We start from the raw sequence: 20,507 nt of genomic DNA on the forward strand, positions 1-20,507 counted from the left end.
AAAGAGAACATGTGAGTGGTAAAGGGAACAGAGTGAAAATCCCTCATGAATAGGGGATAAGGAACCCAGAGCACAAATAGAAGGATTAGCCTTTCAGGGAAGAGAGGATACTCCTTCCGCTCAAATTGGGGGGCAAGGTTAGGAATACAGATAAATATGCAGGAAAGAAGCTGAACTTCAGGGAATTAGTTCATGGCTAAGAGCCTCAGTTTTTTCTGGACAGAGAAGGGAGGGGCCTGGGAGCATGGCCGGATTGGTGGAGGCCTGGTTAGCAGCTACCGACGCTGAAAAAGAGAGCTGAGGACCTGTACTAAGACACTGGAGTAGAGGGAGCCCACAGTTGCGACTGGACACCAGAAACCGAGAGAGGAGCCAATATTCCTGGCTCTGTGATCTTTTGAACCTACTTAGATCACAGAGGACTTTAATTGTTAAGGAAATGAACCTTTAATAGCAGTTACACTATTGAGGTCCCGATCCCACATCAGGTCGTAAACTCTATTGTCGATATGAATTTTTTTTACATTTAAAATAATTTTATTTATTTATTTATTTACTTATTTATTTGAGAGATGGGAAGGGAGGGAGAAAGACCGGGAGGGAAACATCGATATGTGAGAGATACATGGACTGGTTGCCTCTCCCATGTCCCAAATTGGGGACCTGGCCCACCCCTTGGTTCCCAGGCTGGCGCTCAATCCACTGAGCCACATCAACCAGGACTGATACAAACTTTAAAATAGAATTGCCCTGTTATCCCTGGGGTAACTCATTCTGTTGATTTAGGCTTAGGTCAATTAATAACACAGGTACACTTTGACTGGTTAAATCTAATTATTCAGAGGGTTGTGTGTGTGTGTGTGTGTGTGTGCACGCGCGCATGTGCGTGTGTGTGTGTGTGTGTGTGCGCGCGCGCACTCTGAGGTCACTCCAACCAAAATTGTCAGTCTAGGTAATTAACTTTTGGTTTCTTAGATCATTAATTTTCATATTAATTTTGTTGGCTGGTATGTTAGAAGTGTAAGAAGATTGAAGGGGTTGAAACATTGGATCGTGGCTTGAAAGGGAAGGATGTGAAGCTGGAGGTTGAATGATGATGGGGGAAGAGCAAGAAGAACAGGATGCGGAGGTTGGGTAGGGTTGGGAAGTGGGTGTAATGGGAACAAAGATAGGAGATCTAGAAAGTTAGGGAAGTTGCCAAAGAGGAGGGATCTAGGACTGCGGGCTTGCAGGGTGGCAAGTTGGGAAAATAAAAGCATTCCCATTACTTTTACTCAGTATTACATAATATTTATTTTGTAGTAATTACAATCAATCCAGAATGATGAGTCACTTATCAGGAAAGAGTTGACCGTGCATGTCTATGTGAATGTAGTTTCCCATCTGTGCCGTACCATAGACGTATTTACTCCATAGGTGATCACTCTCGCTGTGTAGGCAGTAAAAAAGGCTCCGGCAGTGCCAAATCGGGTCTTCTCGGCACCTGACCTAGCCTCTCTCACTGGCCAACAGCGGCAACCTGACTTCTTTGCGGTGCCTCGTCTCTCCTGATTTTTTTCTCACACAGGTCTCAGCTTGATTCTGAAGTTCCTGGAAAGAAGACCTCCCGAAAGAGCAGCCCTGGCTTCTTACCTCAGACTTCTCTCCTGGGGAGCCGGGTGATGACCATTCTGAAGAGGGAGAGATACCTGAAGAAGATTCACTTCCTCTACCTCAATGTGGCTCCTAGCCGGTACTTTAGGTAAGAGCGTAAATCTAGACTTCTTCTTCCACTCCCTGACTTCCTCCCATGCTGCCTCTCCCTTCTTCTCTCCCTCCTCGATCCTCTCCTGTACTTCCTCCTCTGCTTTCTCGTTTCTCCTCTGTCTCCCAGTTTCCCTCCCTCTTCCCTTTACCGCAGCCTCACAGTCTTTTGTCCTAGTCATCCTCTTCTACTTTTTGCTCTGTCTTCTTTAGTCTGTCCTAGAATGATAGAAGCATTTGGTCATTACTTCAGGAAGAAATTTAATGCAACTTTTTCCAATTTCAAAGCATGAATCAGGCATTTGTTTAAATCTGTATGGTGTCAGGGAAGTTTTGTTTCCTGAAGTATTCTGTTCCTTAGGGTGAACCAAAATCTGTTCTTTTTTTTAAAACACTTTTTTAATTTATTGATTAAAATCGATAAATAGGGAAAAGAAGAGGGGAGAGAGGGAGAAACATTGATTTGTTGTTCAACTTATTTATGCATTCATTGGTTGATTTCTTATGTGCTCTACTGGGGGTCGAACCCACAATCTTGGTGTATTGGTATGACATTCTAACCAACTGAGCTACTTGGCCAGGGCAAAATCTATTCTCCTTAAACAATTACCTCCCAGTTCTAGTTTTATCTTTGGAGCTATATAAACAAATCTCCTTCTCCCACTGACTGGAGAGCCATTTATTTACTTTCTTCCATTAGATCCAAATCTTATATATTTTCAAAAACACTGTTCAAATCTCACTTTTTCTCAGAAGTACTAGTAATAACTACCATTAATGGCACTTTTCTGTACACCAGGCACTGTGCTAATAAACATGTGAGATGTGTTATTTAATCCTCACCTACCAGGTAGGTGCTATTATTATTTCCATACGTGAGATGAGTAGACTGATGAATAGAGAGGTGAAGTGACTTGTCCAAAGCCAAGTAAGTGGTGGAAACAGGATTTAAACCCAGGACTGTCTTAATTCAAAAGTCCATGCCTTTAAGCAATATTGGATACATCCTTGCCGAGAGCCTTATTTCCCGTACACACTGAACTTTTTCTCCTGGACTTAGGTAGCACTATGAATCGGTGTCATCCATTCATGTAAAAATCAATTCATTTCGCAAACATTCACTGAGAGCATTGTGCCAATTATTAAGCCGTTGTGATTGGCTCTAATTTAACTCTTCTCTCTCTGCATTGTGGTACTTCAGCTAAGACTGAGAACTTTATTTCTTATTTTTTCAGCTGCCCCCCAGTTAGGTTTAATTAAGAGGGGGTGCTAGAAGGAGACTAGACAGCAGGAGAGGAGAAGGGACTTTCTCCTTCTTTGTTTGCTCTTCCTGTCAGCGTTGCCCCACAAATGGGCCTTCATGCCAGCAGCAGCAGGCACTGCGGAATCAGCCTCTTCATGACCCCGAGAGGGGGTCACCAACACCAGCCAGGTGACACCCTTCCATCGGAATTCTGAGTGTCAACTCTGCAAGGCTTCTCCTCCCAAATCCTTAGGTACTGGTAGCAGCCAGGAAGCATCACCTTAGAAATTCGAGTTCCAACTCTACAATACCTTCTCCATGCTCATAGCTTCTAAGAACTCAAACTTCTTCCCTTTGTTTCTCTAGTTCTGGGGCTGGCATCCATTTCCTGCAGTTATTACCTCTGTGCTACCTTAGTGCTCCCTTTTTGCTTTCTCAGTCCTCTGAGACCTTCTTAAAAACACATTCTTTCTCCTGGCTGGTGTGGTTCAGTGGATTGAACCCAGGCTGTAAAGCAAAGCGTCACTGGTTCTATTCCCAGTCAGGGCACATGCCTGGGTTGCGGGCCAGGTCCCCTAGTAGGAGGCGTGTGAGAGGCAACCACACATTGATGTTTCTCTCCCTTTCTCCCTCCCTTCCCCTCTCTCATAAAAATAAATAAATAAAATATTTTAAAAACAAAACAAAACACATTCTTTCTATTGAATTCACTTTGTTGTAATGCTTAGTGTGGTTCCAGTTTTCCTTCCTGGACGTCACTGACTGATACAGTACTTGGTATCATGAGCAGTCCCAGGAAACGAACCTTAAATATGGGATTCTGATATTGGTCTGAAAATGTACTTGGCTTTGAACAGTATTGAGCTCCTTGCTAATGGGAGATAGGACACCAGTGACAGTGCCACCACAAATAATTGAGTTATCTCTTTTGGTGGAATGCGATGAACTGCCTAGCGGCTGCTACACCTGACTGCCTGGCAGCAACGACCATGGGCCGAGCCATGTGAGAAAAGGTGACCATGGTGGAAATCTTACAGAAAGAAAATTATAAGCTTAGGGCTTTAAACTGTCAGCTCAGTCATCATCAGAGAAGCAGCACAATCAAAGATAATTAGGCAGAGAGAGAGAGACAAGAAACCCTGAGGAAGAGAACCGAAAGGGCAGTGAATCATTTCAGGGCCAGCATCTGCCAAGGAAGAAACCCAGTGAAGCAAGTTTCACATTTGGTGCAGCCTTTTCCCCAAACGGGCCCCTGTCGGTTCCAATAGGGGCAGTTGTGTGCCTGGCTTACTCTACACTCATAAAACATTGAGAGGAGGAGCTGAGCTGTCGACAGACTCAGAAAGGGCAGAAGTAGCAGAGGTTGCCTAGGATCCGCAGCAAGGAGGGAGGGGTTTTTTGGTTTAACATATATTGTAACTAGGTTCCCAACCCAAAGCCCAGGGGATTTACTTTGCAGCTTCTCTGATGGGTTCATACAGATGATTTTCACATTCTAACCAGATATTTTGCCCAGTTTTTCTACTTCTCAAGGGGGAGTATTGGTTCAAATTTCTAGTGTGCCATCAGCCAGTAGAAACCTGGCATTTGTTGTTTGATTTTGTTTATTTGCCATATAATAGGGCTTTTTCAGTGTGTTTGCATTTATTCATTTTTGGCCTAGATTTTGATTCATACTCACAGAAGAATGTATCCCCTCACTCTTTAGAGTGTTTGCCCCACTGCCACCTCCCCACCCTTACTGCCCACTTACAGCTTCACTCCCTCCTCCCGTGGCGTTGCCAGTATCCTCCCCACCCCATTAAGTTTGCCACCTTCTCCAGTGGACTGAGAGCAGGGGTTTTGCTTGTAATGTTTTGCAATGTATCCTCAAGGTTTAGGACAGTTTAGCATAGGGTACAAAGTCAGTAACATTTGTTGAATGAATGAATGAATTATCCAGTTCAGGAATATATTGGGAAGGGGTAAATGATTAATTCAGTATAGAACTTGCTGGGTTTCATGTACACATGAGACATAAAAGTTTGAGATGTTTTGGAAGCAGTTGAGTATACTCGGCCTGGGACTCAGCAAGATCTTCACTTGCCCCATTACTCTCCGGCATCACTTAATACTCCAGTTGATCTGAGTTCTTTGAGGGCAAGGACTGTGTGGTAATTTTTGTGTTCTCATCTCCAGTCACAGTCTTTGGACAGAAGGGGAACTTGATCAAAGGTTTGACTAAACCACATGAAGTTGGGAACTGGACTTTTTTTGGTCTTTGCTGTAAGTGGAATGCCTGATACAGTGCTTGGCTTAATAAATATTTATAGAATGAGAGACTATCCCCCCAAAGGAGCAGTGGCCATTGGTGGTGAGGGGAGTACTCCTGGCCCTGGGCAGAAAGAGTAGCCTTCATTAAGAAAGTCATAAGGACAGATGTGTCCCTCTGGGACAGCTAGGGCTCAATTAGGGTAGGCAGCTGTCCGGTGGGAAGTAAATGGCCCAGCAGTTGAGAGTGGAGGCTTGAGTTAAGTAGATCTGGTTTAAATTCTGTATTCTTTCCTTAACTGCCTTGGGCAAAGTTATGACTTCTCTTTGTTTCAGTGTTTGTTTTCTTCATCTGTAATTTGAGGAAAATAGTGCTTGAAAGATCTAGTTACTTTGTCAGAAATAAAGTTTTTATGTGACTTGACTCGGTTCATTCTATAATGTATCTGAACACTCTTAAGTCATTTGCTTAATAATGTATTCTAGAAAGTGGAGAGAGATAAGAGATAGAGGAGGATGGTTTTATCTTGTAGGCATTATAAGCACAGGACCAGCACGGCATATACAGCTTTCAAAGGGCGTCGTAACATGTACTCAGTGCTTAAAAATATTCCTGGCTCCAAGTTATGAAAACTGCCAAATAAAAATGAGTAAGTGTTTGATTAAATGTGCCCAAGCATAGCATTATGCCAATTAGTGTACTGTAACAAGGTACAACTATTATAGAGCTACATAGAAATTGTATTTAATGTGGAATGTAGGTGCATTTCTCTGAAGTAGGAGACTTTAGTAGGATTTTAAGATGGCTCTGGAGATACCTTGTTTACTAGGTGGCAGTTTTCCTCTTTCTGGCCTGGATCTGGTCTTCCAGTTGCCCCCTGCCTTTCCCCACCCTCAATCACTCCAGATGGCACTCTGTGGTTATCTCTGGTGCTATTTCGGTGTCTGGACATATGTGTATCTTATCATTTCCAAGATGCATGTTTTTTTCACATTTCAACATCTCTGAAATTGTGGTGCACCTTACAGATTGATGGAGATTCATAGTGGCAGCATTTTTTATTTTAGTGTTTCATTGAAAAATACTGCATCTTACAACTGATGGCAGTCTTAGATTTGATGGGATGTAAGCTGTCTAGGTCTGGAGATAGGAACTTTTTGGAAGTGGTTAGGGGTCTTCTTCTTTCTTCCCATCTATCCTTGGCTTCTTAATAATAATTGTTCCATCTTCCTATTTTGAAGATCATTCTGCTCTTTTCCCCCTCTTCTCACTTTCTACTGCCTTCTCTCCTGACTCCATTCTTTATCTTCAAATCTCCTCTCCTTTCTTTCGTCCCTTCCTGAAGTCTGCACGAGTTCCCAGAACTCCCACTGACCAGAGCCCCCTTTTAAAGGCCCTACAGCCTGGTGGTCGTGCCACCAAGCAAGGTGGACCCTGAGCACTACATCTTCTCTCCCTTTGGGATCCTGCATGTGCATCCGGTGGAGGGCACTGAGACCATAACCCTGGGTACCTGGCACCGCCACTCTGTCCTCTGGCAACAGCTCCAGTTCATCCCATTCTTCAGGAATTGCCTGTTACGCAAGGCCTGGGCCCGGTAGGTGATGACGGGTGTGGGGGTTGGGAGCAAGTGTTGCGGAGAGCAAGCAGCATGTCCTCACTGCCCTCTGATCTGTAGCTGGAAGAAGAGTGTGAAGTGCCAGGGGCTGCTTCGGCGCCGGTCTCTCCTGGGGAAGCATCTGCTCTTTGCTGTGCCTCACTTCGGGGCCGCGCTGCTCCATGTCAGCAGGTGAGGTCTTCAAAATTCAACTTGGATGGATTTTTTAGTATCATTTTTATAAAAAGTAGCAACATGTTCTTTGTAGGACATTTGGGAAACACAAAGAAGCACAAAGGGGAAAAGAGTTTTAATCCCTCCACTTGTACAATAGCCACTATAACCATTTTGTTGCATATCCTTCTAGTCTTTTTTGGTTTTGTCCATTATTTTGTTCCTTCTAGTTTTTTTTTCTATCACATACGTAATTGTGATCGGACTCTACATATTGTTAAGTAATCAGTTTTTTCCCTCTGAACATATCACCACATAATTAAGTATTTCTACATCAGGTTGCCCGGATCACGCACTCACTAAGTACCATTCTGGGGATCTCTCTAACTCAGGCATTTGAATCCAGACTGCCTGTATTTTCCACCGTATTACTTGGATTTTGTCTTTGGAAAAGCTCAGTTGTTCCTATTTTCAGTATTCTCTTGCTTTCTCTGCACTCCTCAGCTGCCCCAATTATCTTCTGTGACAAATGCCTACGGGCCCCAAGCAAGAGCCATGGGAGACACGTGGTGGGTTTGGGGCCACACAGTGTGATGCGTAGGGACTGTGATCCGGAGGTTGCTCCTGAAGCAGATAGTCACATTCTGACTGTTGCCATTGGGAATATAGGTCCAGCATGTTGACCACCTTATTCTTCAGGATTTCTTGGAAATCCACATTTTGTTGTAAAATTTCTTTATTTTAACTGGTTAGCTCAAAGTTTCATTAAAACACTAGCTAACTCTTAGTGGTACATACGAAAACCTTTCAGTTTGAATTTGGCCCCCGGGCTGCCAGTTTATAACCTCTGTTCTAGGCGTCTTCCGGCCTCGCCCAATCATCACACCAAAATTAACAGCATGAGGGCTTGGAGGCTGGACTGATCTGAATTTAAACCCCGCACACCAGCAAGGGACTTTTCTCTTTAAAAAAATTAATTTAAATAATGCACTTTAATTTCAGTTAAATATGAAAAGTATAATAATTTACATACATCATTATATTTTTTTATATTCAACTTTAGTCCATCTTAAGTTTATTCAAAAGAACACCAATTGGTGCATTTTTAAACTTCTAAAGAAATACATCATTGTGTGGTTATGGGGCCATAAGCAACATCAGTTATTTAACTAAACTCTCAATTTCAAATAAAAGGTAAAGAAACCATTCCAGCAAATTAAATGCATGGTTTGCCTAACACATGTCTGAAAGCAGGAAAACACAGATTCAACCAATTCAGGAAGAGATAAGTAACCTACAAAATCACCCCCGAGTGTTGCCTTGACGATGCAAGAGATAAACTGGTAGCATTTGCTGTGAGATCATAAGTGACATTTTCCAAAGTCCTATACATGCTGCAGAATTGGTAATGCCTCCTATGTCACAAAGGATAACCCGTGTTTCCTGTGTGGCTGACCACTCCAAAACAATGTAGCGCACTTCCTACGAGAGTCCCATTATGCTCTGTCCTTGGGTGTTTCGCAGTTCGGTTATGTTGGTCTTCTAAGACACATTCCTAAATTGAAACCAAGTAGTAACTATCATTAATGACATAGGAATAGCAGGCATCCCTTCTACAAATAGTCTCTCTGAATTTATCACAATGCGGTCAAAGAGAAACAAAACATTTTTTATTTTATTTTATTTTTTCATTACCATTTAGCCCCCTTATACCCCCATCCCCACCAGGACTTTACTCTTGGAGCCTCAGCTTCCTGATCTGAAAACTAGACATACAGACTTCTCAGCTGTAGTGAGAATTAAATGAAATTATGAATATAAAGTACCATGTTCAGTGCTTCTCAACAGACACTGAATAAATGACCCCCGTTGTGATTTTCCTCTACTTACTGGTGGTCTTTCATCTTTTTCAAGGATGTTTGGAGACATGGTGATTTTCTGGGCAGGCTGAGGGGTGAGACTGTAACAGAAGTAGGTTCCCTCAGGGACAGTGAGCCTATAGGGAAGTTGCAGGTTCCTCACCTTTGACCCTATCCATCTGGACTTCTAGGGCCCTCAGCTCCTCCTGTTCCAAGAAGGAAGCCTCTGTAGTCTCTCCTTCTAAGTCACACCTTGGGGTCTATTTGACCCCCTCTCTTGGCAGAAAGGTCACTCAGTGTAAACCTTTGCACATACCCCAGGCCTCTCCCAAAGAATTCCCAGCCAGCAATTTCCTGGGAATTGAATTCTTCCAAATAACTCTCAAGAGGAAGCTGTCACTGTCGGTCCCTGGAAACATAATGTTTCTAAATCTTTGCTCATTCTGAGGTGAGCCGGGCTAGCAAGAAGTCAAATATGTCCAGGGAAAGAGAGCTGAGATGCTGGCTCTGACCAGCTTGGCCCTGGGTTTCAGGCTTCTGCAGGAGCTGCACTCTGTGACCTGGCTGCCCCAGGAGCCAGATCGGAGCTACGAGCTGCTGGATCTAAAGCGAGCTCTAGCCAAGGAGAACCACAAGGCCCTGCAGCTGCTCTCTCACTGCCTGTACCTCTGCACATCCATCCTTCAAATGGTAAGAGGCCCCAGTTTATTGTGAACCTTTTCTCCAAGCTGAACTTATCAGCTTGGCATAAGCTTCTCCTGGGATTCCCCTGGGTGCTGTGGACTCTGCAGTTGGCTCAGAGCCACTGACCTGCCCAGCAACAGCAGTCTCTGCTCTGGGGTGGTTGGATCAGTAACAGGCAGCAGAGGCTTGGATTTAGTCTTTCCCTAATGGTTGGTCCTGGCCTTGAGTAGGGAGGGAAAAGAATGTAACATCTATCTTTCTGTTGTTCGTGCCAGGGACACTAAGGAGTTCGGGAGTTGGAATCCTAATCTTTCACGCAGCCAGGTTTATCTTTGAACCCATCTTGCAACTTAGGCAGGCACAGTGGCTAGTAGAAGCATCCAGTGATGGCCTTCTTCTGAACTCTGCCTACTTTGCGGAGTTCATGCATGTGGTGCATGCCCCCTTCCTAGGACTCTGGGAGGTCCTGCAGTGTACTTGCCTCTTACTCATGATCCATCATCATAGTTTGTTGTCTGTTCGGTGGGTCTGGATTCTCACACAGTTCTCTGGCTAATGCAGACAGTCCAGTTCTGAGAGGAGGGACCCACTGAGATACTGTGGAAGTGAGAAGGGATGTGAAGGAGGCCCTTGGTACGTTCATGCAGAAGAATGGTCTTTATCCTCCAGACAACAACCACTGGACCTAGCATGGCACTAAACTGAGTGGGGCAGAAGGTGGGGGCATGTGCTCCATGGCCTTTCTCTACCTCCCAGGTCCTAAATCCCGCTTTGTTTTAATGTTACAAAACTGGTTAAAACTTTTTTATAGTCAGTAGTTTATTTTTTTATTAAGGTATAATTTACATTCAGTAAACTTCAAGTGTACAGTTTGCTGAAATATTTGCATATATATACACCTATGTAACTACCACCCAGATTAAGACACATGACATTTTCAGCACCTCAGTAAGCTCCCTGGCACCAATACACTGACCTCTGTCTCCATAAACTAATTTTGTCTCATTTTGAATTTCATATAAATGGAATCAGACAGCATCTGCTCTTTTGTTTGTCTCTCCTTTTTTTTTGACTCAACATGGTGAGATTCATCTGTGAATCATACTAGGTAGCAGTGGTCCACTCTTTTGTATGCTATGTAGTATTTCCCTGTATGAATGTACCATAGTTTATTTGTTAATTTTCTTATTGGTGGATCTAATTTTTCACTATTTTGCATAATGCTGCTTTGAACACTCTTGTATATGTCTTTTGGTGGGCATAAGTGCTCATTTGTTTGGGGGCATATAGCCGGGAGTGGTTGCAGGAATAATATGTATATCTTACAGTGCCATACAATTTTCTAGAGTGGCTGTACCAGTTTATAGATCCACCAGTCTCTAGGAGACTTCCAGTTGTCCTGTGTTCTCATCAGAACTTGGTATTATCAAGATTTTTAAGTTTAGCCAAACTGATGGTAAACAGTGGTACCTTACTATGGTTCTGATTTGTGTTTCTATGGTCACCAATGATGTTGAGCATCTTTTCATGTTTATTAGCCGTGTAGTACCCTTTTCTGTAAAGTGCCTAACTTTCTTGCTAATTTTTAATTGGGTTGTCTGCTTTTTATCTATTAATTTGTAGGAGTTCTTTATGTATTCTGAATATTAATCCTGCATCAAAATTATGTATTGTAGATATTTTCTCTGAGTCTGTGGCTAGTCTTTTTACTATTTTAATGTTGTCTTTTGATTAACAAAAGTTCTTAATTTTCTTGAAGTTTATTTTATCAATCTTTTTTGGTCTGTGCCTTTAAAATTTTTAAATTTATTTTTAGAGAGAAGGGAAGGGAAGGAGAAGGAGAGGGAGAAAATCATCAATGTGAGAGAGAAACATTGATTGATTGCCTCTCATTATGTGCCCCAACTGAGACTGAACCTGCAACCCAGGCAGGTGCCCTGACCAGGAATTGAACCAGCGACCTTTTGTTTTATGGGATGACACCCAACCAACTGAGCCACACCAGTCAGGGTGGTCTGTGCCATCTGACTTGGTGTATGGAATCTGTGCCTACCCCCAAAGTCATGTGGATATTCTCCTATATTTTCTTCTAAAAATTCTATTACCTTTCCTATTTAGGTCTATCATCCATTTCAAGTGAATTTTTATGTATGGTGTGAAGTAAAGGTTATGTTTTATATTTTTCATTTATGGAAAGACTGTCCTTTCCCCACTTAATTATAGTGATGTCTGTTTCTGGACTCTTTGTCTTTTTGTCTGTGTCACTCTGTCTTAATTACTGTAGCTTTATGATAAGTCTTGATAACTGGTGTATAAGTCCTACAACTTTTTGTTATTTTCATATAAAGTTTAGAATTAGCTTGTTAATTTCCACAAAATAATTTATTGGGATTTTTTATTGGCTTGCTTTGAATCTGTAGGTCAATTGGAGGAGAGCTGATATCTTAACAACATTTTATTTCCTAATCCATGAACATAGATCTCTTCATTTATTTAGATTTCTTTTCTTTCTTTTAATAAGGTGTTATAGGTTTCCTGTTAGAGTTCTTAAATATATTTCATTAGATTGATTATTGGATATTGTATATTTTCTTATTGCAATTATAAGTGGTATTTGAAAACATTATTGTTTTCTAATAGTTGCTACACCATACATAAAAATTAATTCATAGTGGATAAAAGACAAGTAAAAATCCAAAAAATTTTCAGAGGTAATATGACATAATATTTTTATGATCTCAGAGTTTCTTTTCTTTTTTTCTTCTTTTAAATCCTTACCTGAGGATATATGTATTGATTTTGGAGAGAGGAGAACGAAGAGAGAGAAGAGAGATCAATGTGAGAGAAAAACATCGATCGGCTGCCTCCTGTACATGCCCCAACTGGGAATTGAACTTGCAGTCTTTTGGTGTATGGGATGATGCTTTAACCAACTGAGGCACCCAGCCAAGGCTCAGGGTTTTTTAAACAATATAAAAAATTAAAGGCCAACCCCCTCAACAAATATATTAAATTCACTTAAATTAACTTCTAATAAAGCACCATAAAAAGAGTGAAAAGACAAGCAAATGCAACACATGGAGCCCCTTGCTGTGCTACGTGAAATGGAATGGAACCTGTGCCTGCTGGCAGTCACCCCAAAGTGTGTGTGTGGAGGAGGGGCAGTGCCTAGGGAAGGGGAGGATCAGGAACCATTGCAGCTGGTAACTTAATTGTTACTGAACCAGTTTGTTATTTGTGCTAAAGAAAAGCATGCTGCTGCCTGTTAAACTGTAGCATTACTGAGTAACTAAAATAGATTTGAAACGTGAAAGAAATAATAGTAAATTGAGTGTTTGGTAGATACCTTTTATCAATTTTTAAGGAAGCTCATCAGTTTCTAGCTTGAAGATGAATGGGTGTTGAATATGGTCCAATGATTTTTTTCTTTTTCTATTTAGGTGATCATGGGATTTTTCTCCTTTAGTCTATTAATATGACAAATTGTCAGTGTTAGATCACCTTTGCTTTACTGGAATAAGCCCATTTTCTTTCTTTCTTCCTGTTTGTTTCTTGTATAATTTGATTTTTATATACTTTCAAAATTACTAGGAGAGTTGCAAGGATAATCTAATAAATTCTCACATTTTCCCCCAGATTATTTTGTCCCATTTACTTTTTCATTTATAGTTTTTCTTTCTCTATGTACATATTCATTATTTTCCTGAATCATTTGAAGATAAATTGCCAACATCAAGTCCCTTTTCCCCTAAATATGCCAGTTTTTCTAATAACGGGGATATTTTTCTTCCATTACTACAGTACAATTACCAAACCTTAGAAGATTTCACTTTGATACAATTCTATTCAACCCATAGTCCTTTTAAAAATTTGCCAATTATTCCAATACTGTCCTTTATTGCTTTTTTTTTTCTTGCTTCGGGATCCAATCCAGAGTCTTGCATTGCATTTAGCAGTCACTTCCTTTCAGTCCTTTTCACGTGGGACAGTTCCTCTGCCCTTTTCTGGCTCCTGTCTCCCAGCGGGACATTACGCACGTTCCAAAGCTGTCTCTCCCTCCAGATCAGACCAGAACAGCCTTCACTGAGGCCTTACTTGGCACTTTCCTCATCCCTGTTTTGCTTCCCTCCCGTAGGGGTTTGTTTCCTGAAGATACTTCCTTCGATATATCATATTTCCCCAAACTCCTGTCTCAGGGTCTGCTTCTAGGGAACTCAACTTGAGAAAATGTGTATTGTTTTATTGTATTTTTTAAATAAAATATGTATTTAAATAAACACATATTTATTTATTTGTAGATAGCTCATCTATTGTTTTATTCAAATATTCTGTACCCACAGAGATATTTCTTATCCACTTATTCTTTCCCTTTCTGAGAGATGTATGTTAAAATTTTCCTCCTGTAACTTATGATGTGTTCATTTCTCCTTGATATTTTTTCATTTACAACATGTATTTTCAAAGTCATGTTGTTATATGCATAAAGGTTCATAACAATGTTTCTCAGTGACTTTATTGTTATGAAAGAGTCTTCATTTTTGTTATACTTTTCTACTAGAGTTTTCTCTTGTTTGACATTAAGAATATCAAGAATTTGCTTCATCTTTTTCTATTACTTTGTTTTCAGCCTTCCCTTATTATTTTGTTTGATATGTATCTCTTATTAATAACTGGGAAACATTTAGTCTTAGCGATGTCTTTCCAGTATTTTTGTCTCATTTGTTATGATTACTGATAAAATTTGCCTTATTTTTTCCATTTTGTTTTAGTATCTTCTAATTCTTTGGATTCTTCTTTGTATTTCTTGTGTTTTATAGGATTATTTACACTTTCACTGCTATTATTGTCTTCTAATGATTTGAATGTTATACTTTTATTCTTCTCATGGTAGCCCAGGAACTACTCAGTGCCTACTCATCCTTCTTAGTTTTACAATCTCTTTTTTAACAGATTTTATTTCTTTTTTTTTCAGAGAGAGGAGAAGGGAGGGAGAAAGAGAGGGAGAGAAACATCCATTGGTTGCCTCCCCTCTCAAATTGAGGACCTGGCCAGTAACCAGGCATGTGCCCTGATAAGGAATCGAACCTGCAACATTTGGTTCACAGGCCAGTGCTTAATCCACTGATCCACACCGGCCAGAGCTAGAATCTTGATTTTGTTTCATTTCATAGAGTCCTAGCTTGGAGCAAGTCATATAACTTAGTTCCAGGCAATGAAACATAAGTGGAAGTCACTGGGAAAATGTTTCAAAAGAGGCAGATCCAACTGGAATGTCTTTTGGACCTTTACTCTTGTCTTATTGCTGGACCCTTCAATGAAACTCCTGCTAATAGAGAAGCCATCTCACCAAGATAAGGGTGAAAGTCGTGTTGAGGATGGGGGAGGTGGAAGATGGGAGGAGCTGTGTTCTGATTGGTATTTTTGGGCCAATATGCCATTCAGGGGCTTCATATTGTATTAAATGCACAAACGTCTTACTTACTTAAGCCACACTTCTCTAGTTTTCTCTTATTTGCAGTTGAGAGCATATATAACACATTTATGTACCCGCCCAACAGGTGTAGCTGCTCAGCTTACATTTTATAACTAGGAGTCTTTCACGGCTTTTTCCGAGAGCACCTTCTCAGAGAGTCCTTCTCTAGTCACTCTGCTTAAAATTACAATCCCCGCCTCATGATCACCGGCACTTCTGACCCTGGCTTCCCTGCTCTGTGTTTTTAAATAGCACTTATCACCTTTTTGCACACAATATAAATTACCTATTTATTGTGTTTACTGTATCTCCCCACAAGAGGGTAGGGGTTTTTAACTGTTTCATTCACTAATATGTCTCTAGGGCTTATTATAGAGCATAACATATACTAGGTGCTCAGTGAATATTTGTTGAATGAATGCATGTCAAGTGTGAATTTGTATCCACATCTTTCTCCCAAGCAGAATAAGAACCTTAGCTCTCTCCTAATTTCCTTCCTCCCTTCTCTTCCTCTCTCTACCCTTACTATTAGACTATGTTGCTATCTCTTGGAATTTTAATTCTGCTTTGTCATTTATGAACATTTTTGTTTTACAACCTACACATTTAGAATTCACAGTATGTTTCAGAAATTTCTGTGCTCATCAAAGCTTAGACCACTTTATCCTCTTGTATGTATTTTTCTCTGCCAGAAATATGCTATTGTTGCAGTTTTTTTTTTTCAGAGAGAATCAGTGGATAGTACATTTGTGGAGTGTTGTCATATCTAAAAACACCTGCATTTATCCTCAAACATCAGGGATACCGTGGCTAGACACGGAATTGCAGGTTTAAAATTTTTCCTCAGAACTTTGAAGATATTGCCCCTAGTGGTGAGGTTTTAAAATGTATTCTGATTATGTTTGTTGTAGTAATTATTATTGTTGTTTGTGTGGTTTTATTTTGATTGGCACTCAGAGAGTCCTTTAACGTGATGTGGTGCATTCCTCTTACAAACATTTACTGCAAACTCTCAGTGTCTGGAATCATATGCAGCGGTCGCTAAGTGAAGTGAGGTGTGACAGGGTCCTCCTCCTCAAAGAATTTACGAGGTAGCAGATGAGTCCCACAAGTAACTGAAACGACGGTGCACTGGACTAGGTGTGATGAAGTGGGAAGCACCGGGCACTGAGAGCATTGCTGGAGCACAGAAGGGGACCTCTCGCTAAGTCTGAGGGCATGTGCGTGTATGCTGTGCCTGGTTCCGGCCCCAGCTGCTTTGCGTCTGGGCTCAGAAGGCTGGGATTTGTGCTCAGGGTTAGCAGAATACAATTCACAGACGCCAGGTAGTTCTAATCACAAGCTCTATTGAGCATTAAAACAACAACAAACAAACAAACAAACAAACAAAAAACCCAGGAGAGCAGCAAAGACAAAACATCCACTTGGCCAAGAGTATCTTTCTGGTGTCTCCCCTCTGTTCCTCAACAGGATGGGCCCAGAGAGGTGGTAACTGTCAGCAGCCTTTGTAGGTTGAGGGCCCTCCCAGATGTTTAAAGAACCCACAAAGAAGCTCCCAGACTTTTATCTCACATGCCCTGACCTGCCCAATAGAGAGTCTGTGTCTGCACACAGAGACAGCTTCTGTTAGCACATAAGGCAGTATCAGGCTGGTCAGTGGCCACACCACCCAGGCCCAGTGATTAGAGTTCGTTTCCTGAAGTTATTGCTGGCCTCACTTACCCAGTCTTTCTCCTTCTCTGTCTAATCTGTGCCATGTGGACCTCTCTATTTATACACGCACACATTTTCTATTTGAGTTGCACCCTAGGGGCTTTCAGTAGACAGGCCTACCTATCAAATTAGCACTTTGTAGCCTCTCAATATATAGTCTTCATTTTGCATCTTCTCTGGGCACTTAATGATGTCTGGGGCTAATTTCTACTAAAAAGCAGCACTCCCCGTGTATATCTAGCTTCTAGGTTTCTGCTCCAAGACCTGAGAGTTTTGCACAGACCAGTGAGTGGCTGGTATGCTCTCTACCCCGCTTTCTCCAGTGAGTTGTTCATTTTCTGTGCTGGCAGGTTCACGAGGATACATATCAAATGCAACAGGGCCTGCAGGAGCGAGTGAAAAACTGCAAGAGCATCAGGACAGGCCGAGGCTCCGTATACCTTCAGAGGGTGCAGTGCCAGCATCTGGAGCAGAAGCTGAAGCAGGCAGACACCTGGCTGCTGCAGCTGGGACAGCTGGCCCGCCTGATGGACTACATGATTTGCCAGAGCCTTGTGTCTATCATAGAGAAGGAGATAACCTCTTTTGTGGCTAACATCATGCAAGTGAGGTGGTGGTGGCATATGTGGAGGTGGGCAGGCATTCAAGGGCCAGATGTCAGGGAGCTGATACTGACATCTAGCCCCATGACCTCTCTTGACCCTCTTTACAGGCCCCAAGGCAGAATCCCTTTCTCTCAGCACAGCTGGTCTTTGACAGTGGTGGCCAGCTGTCTCATGAGCCCTGTATTGAAAACATCATCCAGATTCTAACTGGGGGCCTACAGTTTGTCAAGGCCTCTGCTCTGAAGGTATTCTGGATTTGGCGGGAAGGCTGGCTGTAGGAATTCCCAAATTTTATCATCTGCAATTAGAAGCTCTCAGCCTGGTCTGACCACTTGTTGTTTTCCATTTCTGCCCTTCCTCCATACGTTGGCGTGAAGGTAATGCAGTCTACAGACCTGAAGAGCCGCATGGAGTCCCTGAACTCTGAAGGTATTTAAGGGCACTCAGGCACAGGGTAGGAAGAAAGGTGGGAGGAGTGGGGAAAGCACATGCAGCCTGCTAATGGCATTGCCATAGAGTCAGGTCTTGGGTGTGGGTGGAGCAGTTCTAACCTGAGTATTTCCTTCTCCGTAAGAGTGGCCTAAACAATAAAAACAATTATCTCACATAACAAGAAGTCACAAGGTAGGTGCTTCCAGGGTTGGTTCAGAGGCTCAAAAATGTTCTCTAGTACCAGGCTCTATATCCTTCCCTCAGTCCTCCCTGGGTTTTGCCGTAGGTAAGGACGGATCCTCTTAGAAGGGTGTGTGTGACAGGGGAGGCTGCAATAAGAAGTGTTTTTTCATCCTCGGGCTTATTGCCTCATAGTTGCAAGACAAGCTGCAGTTTTAAGCATCCCATTCTCAAGCAAATCAGGGGAGAGGGGCAGGCACGTTTGGAGAGAGGCAAGGACCGCAGTGGGGAGGCAAGGTAGAAAGAAGAGTATTACAATAAGGCAGTGAGATTTGATAACGACTTGGGCTGGCCAGAGGGGGCAGACAGTTGTTGAAATGGTGAGAATGTGTTGGATTCTGGATGTATTTTTAGAGAGCCAATGGGATTTTGTGATAGCTGGGTGTGTTCGGTGTGAGAGAAGAGTCAAAGATGATTTAAAGTTTTTGACCAGAGCAACTGGAAGAATGGAGTTCCCACTTCCTGAAGTTGGAAGACTGCAGGAAGAACAAATTTGGGAGGGAGAAATCAGAGCTCATTTTTGGCCCTATTCAGTTTGAAGTACCTATTAGGCATCCAAACAGAGGTGTGAAGTAGGCAGTTGTTTAAATGGGATTGGCATACAGGGAGAAATCTGAGCTAAAGATAAATTTGGAAGCAAATAGATGGTATTTAAAACCATGAATCTGGATGAACTCATTTAGAAAGTAATTACAGGTAAGATATCTGAGAACTGAGCTTTGGGGGTTGGGGAGCACTCTAATGTTTAGGTGCCTGAAACATTAGGTATAATATCTAATTTCTAAACATGTTGATGCTTTTTCCTCTTTTGGTACAAAGTTTTAATGCAAATACTGACGTTGTCAATTCATCAGTTCCTAAGAAGTTTAAGGGGAGGTCAGGTTCAAGGATATATTCAGGTTCAAGGATATATTCAGTGTCAAGGCAGACACTGAGGACTGGCCTCCAATTCCTCCTCTATTCTCCAGAGGCTGGGGCACTACAGACTACACTTCCCAGACCCCTTCGCAGCTAGAGTGCTTTCGTTTTACAGCTCTTCCATGTAGTTGTAACCCACTTAATAGTCTATAATTTCCTTCCTGCGTATAGTAGCTACATGTTCTCTTTCCTTGAACCCTAACTACTAATAAATTCCCTCCAGGGTCTGGGGCACTGTGTTTGTAATATAGATATACACATAGACTCACTCATAAGCAGGGAATGTGTGTGTGTGTGTGTACACATTTTAGAGAAAGAGGTTGTGTGCAGGCCCTGGAGGGCACTGATGATCAATTATGGCATGTGTCCCATTAGAAGAAGATGAAGAGGACTTGAACACGAGATCCCTGATGCCCAAGTCCCAGGGCCAGCCCAGCGATGCTGTGAACATCTTCTGTGGCCCGAATATAGGATTGGTGTGGCCTTGGAAGTCCCACACAATTACTGAAGCTCTGGAGGTCCATGGACACCGGCTGCGGGGCCAGTACTTGCCCCCCGATTATAAGCAGCTGCAAGAGAACCTGGATAACAACCCTCGAATCCAGCAGGCACTGTCTGTACAACAGGCCCTGCTGAAGGTGAAAACAGAGACTTCAGGAGTGGGATGATGCCTACTGGTTCCCATTAGAGTCACCTACTTCTGCCCTATGCATCTTGTCTGCCCTTAGGACATGCTGTGTGAGGTGCAGGACTTCTGTAGGGAATATCACTGGATGACAGGCATTTACGAGTTCCTGCAAGGCTGGGGTCCCCAGAAGGTGGAGCTGATGAGAGGTTGTCCTATCAAGAGCTATGTGATGCTAGTGAGTCGCCTGAACATTTGGCAGGACCGTATCTCCAATATACCTACTGAGTTGATCACAAAAGGCAAGCTGCTGCTGCTAAGCTGCCGTGATATACAAGCAGACATGGGTGAGTCCTGCTTATCATCCCCCCTTTCCTTCCACCTCCTTACCTCCTCCACACGGCCCTCCTTGGGCCTGGAATGTCCACTAGGGACCTTAGGTGCAGACCCCTCACTGGACCTGTAGAGCTTCCCAGAGCCCCAGGTCCCAGGGCCCTTCCCTTTGCAACTGTAGACATGACCTCTGAAGAAGACAGCGTTTTCATCTGTTTTGGCTCTGTTGATTCCCCATACTCCTTCAGAATCATGTTCCTGTCATGTGATGCTCTCTGTTTGTACGGTGTAGAGGTAGTTCAAGCAAATGTAACTGAGAAAAATGTTAATGCCCATTTCCTGCACATACAAGATACTATGAGACCTATGCTTTCTTTAATGAAGGTGGGAGGCCTTGGAACTGGGGCCCAAAAGAGTTTGCTTGAAAGTACTAGCCCTTCCTGCCTTTGTTCTTCAATAGATGAAGCACATGCCTCATTAGGTCTCTTGTGGGCCATGAAACTCCTCCCCTCTCTCCCTATTCCTGTCCTAAATGTATAGGGGGTTCAGACTGGCAAGGAGGAGCAGAGAGGGCCTGTGATTGGCCTGCTTTCGTTCTGACCCTGTTTGGGGCAGCC

General features: G+C 42.5%; 1 protein-coding gene across 1 annotated transcript in view; it reads left to right on the forward strand.

The window, feature by feature from the left end:
* The window catches only part of DNHD1 (dynein heavy chain domain 1), a 67,430-nt gene that overhangs the window by 2,975 nt on the left and 43,948 nt on the right, over positions 1–20,507 (forward strand). Inside the window, exons 3-11 of the mRNA XM_037051600.1 lie at positions 1,568–1,741; positions 6,631–6,834; positions 6,916–7,026; positions 9,401–9,557; positions 17,088–17,342; positions 17,450–17,587; positions 17,720–17,771; positions 19,308–19,570; positions 19,661–19,904. Of these exons, the coding sequence (XP_036907495.1) occupies positions 1,568–1,741; positions 6,631–6,834; positions 6,916–7,026; positions 9,401–9,557; positions 17,088–17,342; positions 17,450–17,587; positions 17,720–17,771; positions 19,308–19,570; positions 19,661–19,904 (1,598 nt within the window). The remainder of the gene's footprint in view (positions 1–1,567; positions 1,742–6,630; positions 6,835–6,915; positions 7,027–9,400; positions 9,558–17,087; positions 17,343–17,449; positions 17,588–17,719; positions 17,772–19,307; positions 19,571–19,660; positions 19,905–20,507) is intronic.

Source organism: Sturnira hondurensis, unplaced genomic scaffold (assembly GCF_014824575.4).
Source record: "Sturnira hondurensis isolate 20B ecotype Veracruz unplaced genomic scaffold, ASM1482457v3 Scaffold0007378, whole genome shotgun sequence".
NCBI lineage: Eukaryota > Metazoa > Chordata > Mammalia > Chiroptera > Phyllostomidae > Sturnira > Sturnira hondurensis.